This window comes from Centroberyx gerrardi, chromosome 6, assembly GCF_048128805.1.
Source record: "Centroberyx gerrardi isolate f3 chromosome 6, fCenGer3.hap1.cur.20231027, whole genome shotgun sequence".
NCBI lineage: Eukaryota > Metazoa > Chordata > Actinopteri > Beryciformes > Berycidae > Centroberyx > Centroberyx gerrardi.
In genome coordinates, this window is record NC_136002.1 from 12313054 (window position 1) to 12329283 (window position 16230).

The 16230-nt window shown below is 41.5% G+C and overlaps 1 protein-coding gene across 1 annotated transcript in view; it reads right to left on the reverse strand.

The window, feature by feature from the left end:
• Positions 1 to 564: 564 nt before the first annotated feature.
• Positions 565 to 16230, reverse strand: part of atm (ATM serine/threonine kinase) — a 41277-nt gene continuing 25611 nt past the window's right edge. Inside the window, exons 44-63 of the mRNA XM_071896602.2 lie at positions 16041 to 16145; positions 15782 to 15901; positions 15194 to 15428; positions 14281 to 14451; positions 13501 to 13620; positions 12035 to 12252; positions 11370 to 11577; positions 11028 to 11153; positions 10673 to 10813; positions 9447 to 9585; positions 8245 to 8327; positions 7432 to 7572; positions 6095 to 6211; positions 5605 to 5754; positions 4868 to 5033; positions 4091 to 4177; positions 3421 to 3535; positions 2873 to 2936; positions 2555 to 2697; positions 565 to 2039 (exon numbers count right to left, since the gene is read on the reverse strand). Coding sequence (XP_071752703.2) covers positions 1856 to 2039; positions 2555 to 2697; positions 2873 to 2936; positions 3421 to 3535; positions 4091 to 4177; positions 4868 to 5033; positions 5605 to 5754; positions 6095 to 6211; positions 7432 to 7572; positions 8245 to 8327; positions 9447 to 9585; positions 10673 to 10813; positions 11028 to 11153; positions 11370 to 11577; positions 12035 to 12252; positions 13501 to 13620; positions 14281 to 14451; positions 15194 to 15428; positions 15782 to 15901; positions 16041 to 16145 — 2833 coding nt within the window. The 3' untranslated portion in view covers positions 565 to 1855. The remainder of the gene's footprint in view (positions 2040 to 2554; positions 2698 to 2872; positions 2937 to 3420; positions 3536 to 4090; positions 4178 to 4867; positions 5034 to 5604; positions 5755 to 6094; positions 6212 to 7431; positions 7573 to 8244; positions 8328 to 9446; positions 9586 to 10672; positions 10814 to 11027; positions 11154 to 11369; positions 11578 to 12034; positions 12253 to 13500; positions 13621 to 14280; positions 14452 to 15193; positions 15429 to 15781; positions 15902 to 16040; positions 16146 to 16230) is intronic.

Sequence of the window (16230 nt, forward strand, 5' to 3'; positions counted from 1 at the left end):
GAAAACTCTGGCATCTCCACTCACATCTTTCCCATTCTGCCCTCTTTGCATTTTCTTTGAAGTGAACAAACAAGAGTGAGTTTGTATGATTGGCCGTCCAGTTGGCCACTCCTCGCACTCGGCATCAGTGTGAAGAAGTTTTCCACCCCGTCTAATTACATCAGGACAGACTCCAGAGCTCACAGCACGCTCGGTAAGGAATGTTCCCCAGTCGAAACATCGCAGGAGGCGTTATCTGCTGAGCTGTCAGAGGAGCATTGTTACTCTGAATACGCAGTGGAAAGGTACTTCTTTGCATGACGTATGGATAGACAAACACATGTAGTGTTAAGGAGTCAATGAGTGACTTCACTGAAAGTTTAGGAAATAAAAAGAAAGAAAACTAAGAAGAAGCATTGTTATATCTGTAAACACTTTTGTGATGAATCCATAGTCAGCCTAAGTGCAAATCCAATGAAAATTGCCAATTCCTCGACAGAGACTAATTCTAATGACCAAGCCAACAAACCTATTTATTTCAAATTAAAGATTTAAAACCAAGAGCCTCTTTATTGTTTTACAGCTGTTTCTTTTATTCATGCCATGATACAGCAATCATGTACAAGAGCAGTATTTTTCAAAAACTGGTAAAGAATACCAAGAAGCATAAATTTGCTGTCGAACAGGTGAAAACCGCAGAGTCATCATAGATGGTTCTAAATATCCCTACAATACTCTACAAGCATTACAGAATTATCTAATACTTAATAATCTAATAAACAAGGTAAAGAACTGTAAGTACTACAGAGCAGCTGAACTAAAACAGGAGGAAGGAAGTACATGGCGTTTCTAGTGCAGTTCATCCAAAGGAATGTGGTACATTCATTATTGGTGCATCAGCATAAGGCATATTTCCATGGTCAAAACATTCATATCTCATCAGGAAAAATACATCAGCAATCAGCCTTCACAGTCAACTTACAGTCACCATACATTCCCCTAAACCAGGGTCTACTTGGATTCTACTTGGCTTGGATTCCTGGTTCCCTTTCATCAGCACAACCAGGACAGTTTATTGTCCTGAACCCTGGTCTGTTTTTCCAGGATTCAGGCTCCTGACAATTCACCTGATTCAGGTCTATCTAACTCAGACCACTATCAGGTCCGTAGATCCTGGACTGTTTAAATAACTCCAGGATTTTCCAATCATTGTGATACAACAATGCTTTATTTTACAGCTTATTTTCTGAAAAAAAATAATTGCAAGGTAATTTGCCGATTCACTTTATTTGCTGTTAAAGTGCAACGATTGACAAATTGTGAGTCAAAAGGACAACGGTGTGATCTATTGGTGGACAAGTTATTTGATTAGTCTGTTTTTTGCTGTGAAATTTGGATGTGAAAATTGCGGTCTTCATTTTTGGAAGGATATGGAACTTGAAATGAAATAAATAAATACAAATCTCCTCACCTCAAAACAACTGAAGTTCAGGTCTCTACCCTTTGATGCAGAATGTTACCATGTTTGTATACTGAGGCCCATTTGATCCCCTGACATAAAGACATGAAAGCGGTAAAACACTCAAAACCCCAATACAGCATCCGGCTTACTCAGTAGCGGACTTACAAGTGGGGGTCTACTTTCAAAATCCTAATCTCTGCTGTCAGATCAAAACCTTGCATCTTCAAAAAGTACACTTCAAGAATTGAGAAAAGCAGCAGCATTTTCAGGACTATAACAATGAAAATGTGAAAATCGCAAGGCTTTTAAATGGCTTTCTCTGGCACAAGGAAGGATCGTGAAAGCTGGCTCTACCGATAGAGGACTATGCAAGACTTCATTAGCAGGAACCTCACTGCCCCCAGGTTTCCTCCCCTACACCCAGGCCTGCCACCCGGGGAAGAGCCTGCTGAGGTTGTTGGGGTCCATGGCCTGCTGGATGAGCAGGTTGACCTGCCCCCCCACGCTGAGCACTGTGCCCTCCTCCACCCCCTTCAGCTTCTCCTGCAGCCGCAGCAGCACCCGCTCCGCCACCTTGTTAAAGCTCTGGCTGTCGCTGCTGGAGGAAAAGGCAAAAAAAGATGAGAAAGGGCTTTTACATATACAGTAGTACGTACATGTGTTTCAAAAGACAAAACACAATTTTTCCAATATTACTTTTAATTTGTTTAATTTAGCTTGAAGCTTGTAAATTACTTTTGCTTGTAATAAAATCATTTTAAATCATATATCAACATATATTGTGTCAATATTTTGTGTCAAATGATTTAATGTCTTTGTTAAGTAGCTGTGTAAAAAGTAGGATAATGTACAGGGAGCCAGTTATTATCGCAAAAAAACAGACCCTTATCCCTTACATATTATTCTTCAAAACATTAAACGTTCCTTGACAATATGTCAAATCTGAGTGTGTCTACAACTACATTAAATGTGTGGTCATGCATGTATCAGGACTGAACAACAGTTTTGTTTTCGCCACATTGTTCCACACTGTTGGACATTATCAACTGTATTTTTCATTCACTTGCAGCCCTGCGTAGGAACACTGATCAGAAATTTCCTCTACTGTGGCACCTGGCTTTACGGTGGTTGTCGATGTCGTCTCCCCCCAGGGTGGAGTTGAGCGTAGCATTGAGCTCCTGTTGCTCGTCATGCTGCAGGTAGAAGGCCTTCAGAGGGTTCATGGTCCAGTCAAACAGAGGGTCGTACAGCAGCACCTATGAGACACGTGAGCACACACACACACGCGCACATAGAAACACACACATAACACAAGAGCATCAAACTTAAAGTTAGGCGAAAAGTCGAGAGGTGGTGATTCACAGTGATTTTAGAATAGCTAAGAGGCGTTGTGTGTGTTGTGTGTTTGTGTGAGCTGTTCCATGTTCATACCTCTACAATAGTAAGCAGAGCTTCTTGAGAGCTCTTCATAACCTCCATGGTCTTCTCACAGCATCTGAGCATTAAAAAATGGAATCAGGTATAGTTCAGTTTATTTACTCTGAGGCTACAAAATATCAGGAGGTCCTTACAAATATTCCAGACCACCATCTTTTACACAATCCATGTCTCAAGAATTAAAAATCCTGTCTCCTCCCCTTCATCCACATCTCCCCTTGATGACTGAAGTGAATTTAATAGGTGAAATCGTTAAGGGATCATGGCTTTCATCTGGATTCACCCCATCAGTCTACACTATTGCATGGTGATCCTCATATTTTGTGCACTTCTGTGTATTTTGCAAGACGACATTGTATTTGAGCGTCATGACAGATTGTAATGACGTTAAAAACCAAAACCTCACAAAAAAAAGATTATTCCAATGGAAAGAAACACAGTCAAAAACAACATTCAGAGTATACGCAAAACTATTAAGAATGTGATCAAGAGAACAACAAAATCACAACCTAACAGTAATCTCCTCCCTGACTCCTCCTCACCTTCTGAAAACCCCCTCCACTCCAGTGATGCCCATGCCGTCCACGATGTCCCTGGACAGTCTGAAGGGAACCGTCTCAGGGGTGGGGAGGATCTTCCCCTGCTCAAAGGCCACACCTGAGCACCACGAGGACAAAAAGAAGAAAAATAAACCATCAAGGGTGGCTTGGTGAGCTAAGATGCATGTTGTACCCTGTATTCGCGATGCCATGGGTTTGAATTAAGATCATCACCTTTGTTATGCGAACCCCCCCCCAATGCCATTCATTCAATTATGCTCCAGTGTATCTAATCTAAAAATAATTAAAAAAAAGAAGAAAAGTAGCTAGTTTAAATAATTGCATATAATTGTGACCCAACATGAAAAAACAGGCACTTTTTGGTTTTCATAGTATATTACATAATTATTAATAATAATAATAAATACATTTTAATAAATTCTTTTATTTGAATTACTGAATCAAAAAAGTTCATTTTGATCAAACTTTTTCTGATATAAAACAGGTCTCCAGTAAAGTTAAGTGAGCCTGGGTTCATGGTGTTTGATCAGAATAATGTCCAGTTTACTCAGTCACTGTTTATACAGCCTCACCTGTTCTGGACTGGTTCTGAAGTTCAAAGAGTGAATTTGTGCTTTTACATAAAACATGAAACTACTGAGAATGTATTTACCTAAATCAATGTGCACCAGTTCAGCACTCTGCTCATCGATCAGAATGTTCTGGATGTGTCTGTCGCCCAGGCCCACGATGTAGCCAACTGTGGGTACAAAGCAGAAAAAACAGCATGTACTTCTGTCTGCAACAAAACTGCCATGAAGCATTTCCACATGAAAAACTATTCTGATCTGTAAAGCAGATGATCCAAAATACCACTTAACTGTTATTAAGTCAGAATGAAATGAAAAAAATGACTTTCACCTTATCATTATGTACACCTATTTAACAATGAATGCCACAAATTGTACAAATGTTTTATTTTTTTCATATTTTTGTATCAAGCTCCCATTACCTTTACTTCCTGGAATATTGCATATTTTTAGTGATTACTTCATGGTGTACCAGGAGGCGTACATAAAAATTCCAACCAATAATAGCATCTCATCCCGTCTTATGTACAGGAAGGCATTCCTTTGAAGGTATCACATTGTGTTTGTTAACCAGGTGATTCTCCAGTGACGGGCAGTTTGAGAAGAGTTAATTACGTCATAAAAGATTCAGTAATTAATTAGTGATAATAATAGTAAAGGTACTGAGGATGTAGATGTTGTATTCTTACAATAGCAATACATATCATTCCAAATGTGTGTGTTTTTTTTAATTTGTATTACTTGTATGATACTGTGCTTTAAGACTGGATGCTGTATTGTTGAATGCAACATGTTTTATGTACAGGACCTGGGAAGACAGTAGTACCCACATATTTATCTATTCTTCCATGAGTTTGTACCTATAGAGGAGGTGGCGACGCTGCGGGTGTAAGCCAGCCGTTTCTCCATCCACACAGCGGGGTCCAGGAAGCGCTCCATGCAGAAATACCTGAAGACCGGCCTGAAGTTCTTACACACCTCGCCGTAGGTCTGGATCTTCTCATCCAAACCACCTCTGTGAGCCTCCTGCAGAGGACAGGACAACAGCAGGTTAACATGGCAGCTTTTCAAAACTCGAGTCCAAGTCAAGTCCAAGACTGGCTCCAATCAAGGGCAAGTTAAGACCAGGTCCAAAGGGGGTCGAGACCAAGTCAAGACCAAGACCAGAGCAAATCAAGTCCTTTTTGAGACCAAGACCACAATAAGCAATCAACCTTGTACATGTCTTTCCAAATGCAAAAATAATGATTAAGGATGAACAGAGATGTAGATCTATCTTCAGGAGCTCTGCACTACACCCTCCAACTTCAAACACAGGTGAAACTTCTACAGGTGAAATGGCGGTGTTGAGTGTGAGGGGGTTTTAGTTCATCCTACAAGTTCCATTGGTGAGTACATTGCTGTATATTCTGCTGTAAGCAGAGTAACACAGAGTAATGGAAAGTGAGCATTCCTAATTAACATCTACTCACAGAATTTCACAAAATTTCATTGACGACTTAACTGCATCAAATCCTACTCCTACTCTAAATGTGATTACGGTTCCACACCACTCTGTGCTGAACTGCAGTAACCCCGACTGAGCGGCACTACAGACCATCATCTTCCTGCGACAGGCCATGTTGGTCCAGTCCTGGGCTCGGAAGCGTTTGTGCGCTCCTTTATTGGGGTCCACTAGAAACTCCCCGATGGGCACCGTGCCAGAACACCACTCTAACACACCGCTGCGCTGGGAGAAAGGCACCACCTGGGAGAGGAGGGATGGAGAGATGGACAGATGACTAACAAGAAAGAGAGTACCTCATGTAAGAAAATAAGTCTCATGTCAGAGCGGTTAACTGCATTTAACAGCTGTGATGTAGTCTTTTAAAATCACAACCAGGAAATTACAAGTGAAGAACAAAAATAAGTGGGGTACACCAAAAATCAGGAAAAAAGTAAAGGCAGTAAAACAATAATTTCCCTTTAAAAATGAATGGAAGTTCATTTCACAGTTCACAAAACCCCCCCACCTGATTGATTATTTTCCCCTTTAGTTTAAATGCAAAATGAGGGGAAGAGAAAGGTGAACGCATGATGTGAGGAACCTTGTATCGTCTGATGTTGAGCTTCCTCTTGCGGGTGTCTGTGTTGCGCTGCAGCAACATGGAGCACATGCTGAAGACCTGCTGCATCACTGCATCCTGTCGCAGGTCGTCCTGACCCTGCACACACAGAGGGCAAAGGTCACTGGAGGGCAATCAAGACAACATATAGCGCTGTGGGCCCTTAAGCACCTCAGCATCATTTCCATGATGATGTTCATCAATGTTCAAATGTACATTTTTTTTTGTTAAATAGCCAATTTAAATGTGCCAGGTCTTATTTTGATTAGCTATTATACAACTATTACAAGGGAAATATATCATCAGTAAATTTGTTATTTGAGTTTTTATTCCATTCAAAGGTAACTAGATCAACCAGCAGCTAAGCTTGAGGTTAAACCTTTCAATAATAATAATAAAAAAAAGAAAATAAACATTAAAAATAACTTTCCAAGACATATCCAAAACTTTTTCCATATACAGTATATACCATTTTCGAGAAGTTTTCTAGGCCTGGAAAACACAGTTTTTCAATTTAATGACTTTTAATTTCAATGACCACATTTTCCATGCATGTAAACAGACCCTCTATGGGTGTCTAATACCAAAAGTGAGATATATAAAATGTGCATTATGTCCACCAGTATTAGGTGTGAGTCCTATGTATTTTATCCTTTTAGTAAAATGATAAAAGTAATTCAAGACAATACCCAAATAGTACAAAATGTACTATTCAGAGCCATCTGGAAACTCTATGCACAACATGCACATTAACAGTGGGTTGATCTATAAATGGAATTCACTGAGGTAAACGATCAGAAAAAGTGTTATTTCACCGTGACTCTCCAAAGAGTCTAACGGTGAATTATTAGCCTGGGAGTGGCTGACAAGTGTTCCCGCAAACACAAATGTACATACACACACACACACACACACACACACAGTCCCCTGAAGAATGTTCTCATTTACAAGGATTAGAAGAATGGTTGTAATCCAACAAACGTTGTATTTGCCACGGTACAAAAACACAGGATTAATTATTACCAACAACCAAGCCGACCTGGAAAAGAACTGAGGTCACAGCTAAAAGTGACTAGGTCTCCGATACAGTTAGTCAGTTTAGACACACAAGGCAGCAGCTTTGCCTTTGAAAGGAGGTGATTTGTTTAGACCATGAACACACACACAGCACAGGAATGTCTTTACACATATTTGTTTGTGAAACACAATCAAACACACTTAGCCAGGACATCAAAGGCATACTTATACTAGTTTAAGACACACACAAGACAGACACACCCAAACAACAAAGTAAGACACACACACACACACACACACACCTTGACCAGTTGTCTCCTGCTCCTGCCGTCGGAGCCGACACAGTCGATGATCTTGGGCAGGTTGACTCCTCCAGCCAGGTGATAGTGGGGCATGAAGGATCTGACAGTCACCAGGTTGTCATAGCTACCAGATGGGTCCACCTATTTACATGATTAAACAACTTTTCTGTTCATGCAACAAACCAGTTTAAGAACTTCTCTCAGGTGTTAAGCATTTTAATGTAATTTGTTGTACTGTTTGAGTGAGAGGATTTGTTTGACCCACTGGATTTCCATTGGCTGCACTGAAACCGCTGCCTTTCACCACATCCAAAGAAAAAAACACACTCAAACAAGACACAGTGCAGCCAATGGAAATCCAATGCGTCAATCAAATCCTCTCGTTCAGTAGACAGTCACTCCCCTATCATTCTTTGTAGACTGAAGATAGCAACTCCACATCTTCTGTTGCAGGCAGAAACTCATCTTTTCAGTAAGTACCTCCTGTCATCTTCTTCCCACTGAATCATCTCCCCTCTCTACTCACTGTAATTGCTCTAAAAAATCCTTTTATCTCCCCTCTCGCTCTTATTCTTTTAGTAGTACTTCGCTACTAAAGAAAATTGCAAAGGGCACTAAGGCCTTGACCTGTGAGCTCCATATTTTTGATGGCTTGTAATTTTGCTGATCTAGGAATTCAATCTTATTCTACTATTGCACTCATTGCAATTTGGTCTGGATATGTGCATCAGCTAAATGCCTAAACAATAAGATGTAAATCTAGTCTAAGATTATAAGGGCTACTGAAGTCTGAAAAGCCCCATCATTCTTTACCTTGATCTCCATTGTTGGGATGACAACCTCATCCAGGTCTTTGATTTCCATGATGGGCTGATCAGCAGGAATGGGAATAGCCTCTATAATGGAAACAAATGATACACCGTGACTAGGTAGCTGTAGACATAATGCAGACACACATTTACAGCAAAGAAAAGCCAGTTCTTTCCCCATTTTCACATTGGTCAAGCTAATCAAATGCTTAATACTGTAGTTACCATCTCTTTGCTTGAGATGTTCATTGTGCATTTAGTCTATTGAAGACTATGCAATAACATCACAACCAATGCTGTGAAATCATTACAACTCAACACTAGTGCTATTGTCTATTTGCAAAAACCAACAGAGGGCTTTCAGCTGCATAGCACACCCTCTGGCAGCCATATTGGAGGTCATCAGCTTTTGGGCAACAACAGCTATGAACAGCTGGTGGCGTTTCTGAACATGTGACTCAACAGAACTGAATAGACATGGGTCATTTCTGTGCTGTTTTAGATTGGGAAATTTCACTACTGATACATCCATCAATCACACTAAAAAAAAAACCATACATTAACATAATCTCAGCTTGTTAGTCAGCTAACCTAGTATCTGGTTAGCTATTACCGTCCTGTTGTTAACACACCTGATTGAACACTAGCTAACATACCTAGCAGAAGCTAGCATTAGAAGTGACTAGTAGTGTTTGCATGTTGTTTTGCTAAATTATCCTGCTGGCAGGTTAGCTAGCATATAATGCCAAAAAACAATTATTTGTTTAGGCTAACTGAGCTGACTCTTTTCAAGCTACAGCTCGTAGTGTTTTGGAGTAAAGACTAGAACCAACAGGGCAAGGGCTCAACACAAGACAGTTTACTGTGTCACAGTAACCTACATTTGGAAACAAATCTACTTTTATCAGAATATTCACTTATAATATTACTAAATTAACTACACCCACACCACAACATTTTTTCCAGGTATCTCTCTTTTTCTTGCCCAGTTATTATATATTTAGCCATTATTTAAGCAGCCAGTTCTCAATTAAACTTGATGATGGCGCCAGCTAGCCTAGTTGGAGGAGATTTGTGACACAACTGCAAAGCCTCTACAAGGTCTGATGCAACTAAAAGGACAAACAATATCCAACAATAAGCATGGGTTTGTGAAACCAGTACATAGGCTACAATATATACAGGCTACATGCTGTGATTACTCACTCTTCTCAGTCTTGTGCTTGCTGGCGTCCATGTAAGCCAGAGTGATGTAGGCGTCACACAGACGCTCAATCCCTCGGATCATCTCGCTTCTCTTCTTCTTGATCACACTAATGATCTTCTTGGCCACATCTGAGCGTTCCTGCACATTGACCATAACAACATCACATGCACAGTCAAAGAAAAAAAACCTCGGCTTGTTACTGTGATTCTTACAAACGGATGTCTCGCTCAAGAAAATTTCACTTGCAGAATAAAAGTGTTAGAAGAGCTCCTATAGAGAATGAATTGGTAAAGGTGGTTGAAGTGGATTTTCTGGGGATGAGGGTCCATTCATTCTTCATACCTGATAGCTCTTTAGTTTCTGACTTTGGGAGGGAATCGTTCATTTCATAGAATATACCAGTAACATATGACTGTTTAAATTTAGTGTCTCCTTTCAATAAATAACCTATAAGATGCAATTCAGAGCTTTGAACACACACACACACACACACACACACACACACACACACACACACACACACACACACACACACACACACGCAGGTATTCTGCAGTCCCATTATAAAATATTCATATATAAATAAATATATCACATTTACAGCTTGGTGCAAGTAAGAGACAACAGGTGCCTGCCTGCCTGTCTGAGCTGCACTCCAATGAAGCCTACAGAAACACACTGTCAACATTTTAATAGTGACAGCATTTGTAAGAAGGTTCAACAGAGATTGTAGCTTTAAGAAAGCTCAAATGTTTAATGTGAACGGAACAATGTTGTCTTCTACAAATATTTTATCTAATCAATCCTCAACTTGGTGAGGAAAACAAAGAACGACTAAAGGGTATTAGGAAAGTTGCAAACAAGATCACTGGCAATTAACATGCCATGCTCACTATCGTCAGTGTAAGCCAGATCGTCAGTAAACATCATGGACTGCCCAAGGGAGAACCTGATCCACTGCCCTCAGGCTGTGGGTTCAGACAGCCACAAGCTAAATCAAACACACTTATGTTCTCATTTACCCAGTGTGCAGTGTATCATAAACCTGCTTAGCTGTAATGGATAAATGGATTCATTTTAATGTCTCTGATAGTTTTTCTGTATATTTTGTTTATTGTGACTATATATCAGGCTAAAGCCAAATTTGAGACAGAATCCTGCTCTAATATGAAAAACCTGAATAGTAAATAAATAAGCGTTGAGCATTATTTAGAGCAAGTCCTACCAGGTCTAACGGTGAGGGCTGTCGTGGGGCGCTCTTAGACAGTCGGCTCCTGGAGAAGCTCTCGTCTTTGTTGGCGTTCACCAGAGCGAGGATGATGAAGAGAGTGTGGTGGGGGTGTTCCAGAGACGAGCGACAGATCAGCTGTGAGGAGAGACAACAACTGAAATAGGCAGGTAACACCCAGGAGCATCAGTGGCAGCAGTATGTAGTTTTTATGTATCATCTGTGTCCTGCAGAAGCCTTGTATTTCCTAAAAAGTCAACTTTTCAGATATCGAGACAGACTGGTTGATTTTCGCAGGACACCAGGATTTATTACTACTATTAAAGGTGTATAAAACAAAGTGCTGCATTACATCATTGAGGACATCATGGAAACCCACATCCTCAGCCACGCCGGGCGCCATCTTGGTTCCCATACGGGCAGCCAGCTGGTACATGAGGGGCAGGAACTTGTAGGACGGGATCCGCCTCACCCCTGCCTGAAACACAAAACAAGTGAGTGCTCTCTAATAAGATGAATGGTACTGCAATGACATTTTACCAACTGGTTTTCATCTCAAACTCAAATTATTTCATTTTTTTCATGTACATGTACAGTATGTGTGTGCCTGTGTGTTTGTGCCTGTCTTTGTCCACAAAACATTGGTATGGACATAAGTGTGTGTGCTTGTGCGGGACCATAGTTCCTGACTGACCTTCATCATGTCATTGACGGCCTTAACGTCGGCGTTCTCCAGCCAAAGCGAGGCCAGGCGGAACACCCAGGTGTCGTGCTCCTGGCCTTGCTCCAGACACTGGATGTAGTTCTCCACCGCCTTACACAGGAACCGCAGCCTGTCCGCCTGCAGGCTGGACAGGGCCTTCTCATCCAGCTCCAGCTCTTTTTGCACCTTTATTGTGTACCTGAGAGGGGGCAGAGGAGGGACAGTTAGAGCGGACGTTCCCTGGTTTCTTTGGTCTAGCCGAGATTTTTGCATTCTCATCCAGAGGTTTTCAAGTCAGGGCTAAAACTGTGACATTTTTTTCAAATAAGATCTATGAAACGGAAGAAAGACAGGGTCACAGGAGAGATATTTAGAGCATTATCTGTGTAAATAATTGAAAATGCCACATTTGCTCCTTTTTCATTTTTTAAAGTGTCATCTATTTGGGGCAATCAAACACAAACATTATAGTCTACACCTAAAACTTGTAGCTAAGTAGATTCAGCTAAGTAGGAAATAGGTCTACATTTCCCTAAAATTAACTGTAACTTATTGCATGGAGAAGAAAAGAAGGTTTTAAATATCATATTGGTTAAATGTGAAAAAAAAACAGCGTATTAATAGACTTTCCAATGAGTACTTTGTTGCCTGCTGACCTGTTGGTGCTCACTTTGCGCTCCTTCATCAAGCCCACTTCCTCCTTAGCCTTCTCCAGCAGGGCCTGCTTGTTCTCAAACTCAGAGGAGTTCATGTAGTTGTCGATGCTCTGGTACTGGGCGTCTGAGAAGCGGGCCAGAGACAGGAAGGCCTCCGTCCGCTGGCTCTGCAGCCTGGAGTCCTGGACCCCCGACTCGCCCTCGATCACCTCCACCGCCTGGGAGAACAGTGTGGAAGAGACTTATTCCAAACTGGTCTCACAAAGTCAAAATAATGATACTGCAGCAACAGCAATAACTGTAAAAATAGGTAAAAAAGAAACAGGCATTAACACATATGTAAACAGGAAGAATATCCTTGTATATTACTTGCACCCACATTGGCACTTCACATAATTTTGGAGGGCAATACAGTAGGCAGAAACACTTCAACACAAACCTCAGCAAAGCTCAAGAAACATCACTACAAAACAGTGTGACCTCATCCTGAAGTTGGGTGGCAACGTATAGAGCCACACATGCACACACACACACACACACATCTGAATAATTTATATTTGTCCACATGAATTTGCAGTAGCCCAAGGACATAAACAATAAAATTGCAGAGGTTTAATATTTATGTCCTTGGGCCTAGTGCTAATTTATCTGGACATAAATAAATTATTCATGTATGTGTTTGTGTGTGTGTGTGTGTGTGTGTGTGTGCCTCTCTCACCTAGAAGGTTTCTGCTATAGAGTCACAAGTGAGTGCAGACGCTGCCTATAGCTGATGGGCAATAACCCTGTTCATGTCGCTGAGGGAGGTGTGTGCGTTTGTGTGTGTATTTCATGGTGTCTGCAAGTTTCATTAAAGAGTAACTACAACCCAAACCCAAATCTGTGTAAAGCCTGACATCTAATGGTAAAAAGCATGCTACTGATATTACCATCTGCCATTGGCTGATCTTGTAGCTGTTGTACTCTATAGAAGGTGACATCACCTGGCACCAAACATCAGCCAATAGCAGATGGCAATTTCAGTAGCATGCTTTTTCCATTAGATGTCACACTTTACACAGATTTGGGTTTGGGGTTTAGTTACCAAGTTAAATGTTAGATTTTTTTTTAGACCTTTTCGATGTCTATTAGAATGAAATAGACCAAATTTTGCCACTGAGAAGAATGTGAAATTAAAAACTGTAGTCCTATCAGAAAATAGGTCTACTGATTTTTCACCAGAAAAACAGCACACTTAGGAAAAACAGTATTTTTAAGACCACGCAAACTGAATTAAGACTTTAGGACAATTTGTGACAAGTGCTATGTTAACTATATTCAATTCTTGAATTTAGGCAAAATGATTTAAGACATTTGAAGACTTTTTCAGGACCTGCAGACACCCTGGTGTTTGTGTGCATGCCAACTTCAGCAGAGGGTTATATTATCTTTGAACCATCTCTATCATATCCAGGTTATCTTCCTACCCTCTCCAGGTACTTCTCCAGAATGACTCCAGGACTCTCCAGGCAGGTCTCAGCCAGCCAGTTGCCACACAGCCTCAGACACTCGGTGTAGACCGGGGCCAGGGCGGGGTTGAAGTCCACCTGGACAACACATAGACAAGATAGAAAACAGTTAAAGGAAGCACCTTGACATTTTGGATTTTAGTTTTTTTGTCTTCGCCTGACGCTTTTACATTTTAGGAATAAGACTGGCGCTTTGACTCTGACACGAGCAGCTACAGGTGGCCAGTGGAAGGAGTGCAGGAAGGGGGCACACTGAAGACGAGGCGGGCTGCAGCGTTCTGGATGAATTGGAGGGGCTGGATGGAGTGTTTCAAGAGGCCGGCTAGGAGGCAGCTGCGGTAGTCCAGACGGGAGATGACTGGAGCTTGTACAAGGAGCTGAGTCCCTGGTGAGGAAGGGTCTTATTCGACGGATATTGTAGAGTGCAGGATCGTGTTGTGGCTGCAATGTAGGCCTCGAATGACAGTCGGTTGTCTAGAGTCACGCCAAGATTCATGGTGGTCTGAGCAGGAGTCACCAAGGTCACACAATAGTGATGGAGAAGTCTTGTAAATGGCAGCATTTTCCAATAAAAAAAAGAGCGGCTCAGTGTTGTATGAAATTTGTTACATATTGAAAAATAGTTTCTAAGTTTCAGTGCATAGCATTAGAACATTTACAGTACAAATAGTGTTTTGCCATAAAAACAAGATGCCAAATGTCAAGTAAGTTGTTGTAACAACTTGGTTTGTGTGTTACCTGCTCCTCTAGGGTGTCTATCATCTGTCTCAGCAGGCCCAGGGCCAGGCCCTGTTCTCCCTTCACCCAGAACACCTGGGCCTCCTCCAGTTGCCATGACGACACGGTGGATGACGCCCGGGAACCTCCGCCACCGTGCTGCTTCATCTGGAACACCGCCCGCTCTGCCAGCTGGACACATAGTGGGAGCAGGGGTGAGCAGGGGCCTTACATGGATATTGGTGCAGACTGTCACTACCATATTGTTCTATTTTAGAGGTCAGAGGTCAGGGTCAATTATAGAACAGTGACACTGGAGTCCGGACAGTAAAATAATTTTATGGGGCACCATCAAGAGTCACCAATCACCAGACCTCCCCGGTAATGCTAATGCAGGCCATAGAGGGCTTTAGAATAGAATAGAATAGAATAGAATAGAATATTCCCGACTATATACCGGCAACTCTTATTTTCATGATCATCCTACATACAAGGTATTTGCCAGGTAAATACGGAGTGAGTGAATTACCAAGTAATGACAGCTGTAACTAAGTAGGTAAATAATTACCAACTGCAACGGGATTACTTAAAAACACCTCTGGTATTACTCATCGGTTCAACAACAACACTTTAGCTGTCACAGGTTAATAATAACTGAGCAACATGACACATTACTTTTTCAATTTGGCAAGCCACTTTTGAAATAAAGCTAAGTAACGTTCATGTTGACATGCAACAATTTCATAGTTTCTATAGTCGATTTTAAAGAGCTGAGGTTTCTTTACGTAATTGTATGCAATTGTGATTTGAGTATTGAGTATTTACCTACTTTGTTAATTTACTATCCTTACCATGTATTTACCTGGCTAATACCTAGCACTTAGAGGGACTGTAAGACACACGTACACAACACACACACATATTCAGATCCTACCTGTGTATTGCCAGCATTACGAGCCAGCCGGCAGAGCTCCATGAGGTGGTCGGTGAGCACAGAGCTGAGGTACTTTGTGGTGTCGGGGTGTCCCACCCTGGACATCAGGGTGTGCTGGGCCACAGAGCGGACGGCCAGAATCGGCTCCACCAAGGCAAAGTCGCTGTCGGCTAACAGCTGGGAGTGCTGCTGCCACTGTTTACACACCTCCATCAGAGTCATATCTGAGAGGGGTCTGCCATATAAAAAAAATAATCACCCAGATTTGTTAGGATTGATGGTTTATATTACCAATTAAATGATGCAAGACTTCTGAATTTAGGACACTAAATGGTGTGGTAGGTCTACACAATATTATAATGCGTCTCCTTGGTCTACTGGATTATGGGATAATTGGATATTAATGTGGTTCTTCTGCAGTGCCCATTGTCAGAGCAAAACATGGCAATTCTAATTATGTATCAAGCAGAGTGTAAATTATTAATATACAATGAGTTCACACAAAATGAGCACTTCAGAAGTTGCCTAGGCTTGTAAATCTAATCCAAGTGTGTTGTACTGGGAGCTGATGTTTGACTGGTGCATCACCTAGAGAAGAGCTGCCTGACACTCTCCAGTTCCCTGATGCTCTGGAGGTTCCTGAGCGCCGGGTAGAGAGATGACACCGCCTCCAGACTGCCTCTGCACAGCTCCTCCACCTCCGCACCCCTATGGAAACACACACACACACACACACACAGGCAAACAAGTTATGGTCAATGGAGGATTGATCACATTGTACTGCAGCTCGCACATGAAATTTCATAGTGAATGATTTTTCAGTGTCATGTCTAAATGTCTACTATACCTGGTGTATTTCAGAGTTTGATCAAATATGGAGAACTCTTTGTCCCTCAGAGCTTGCAGGGAACAGAACACTGATTCATTGAAGCCAGGGTTGGACTTCTCACTCCTGAAACAACAAGAAATATTTTGTGAAATAAAAAAAGGCACCAAGTGAGTTTCTCTATCAATACAACATATTAATTGAGAATCTA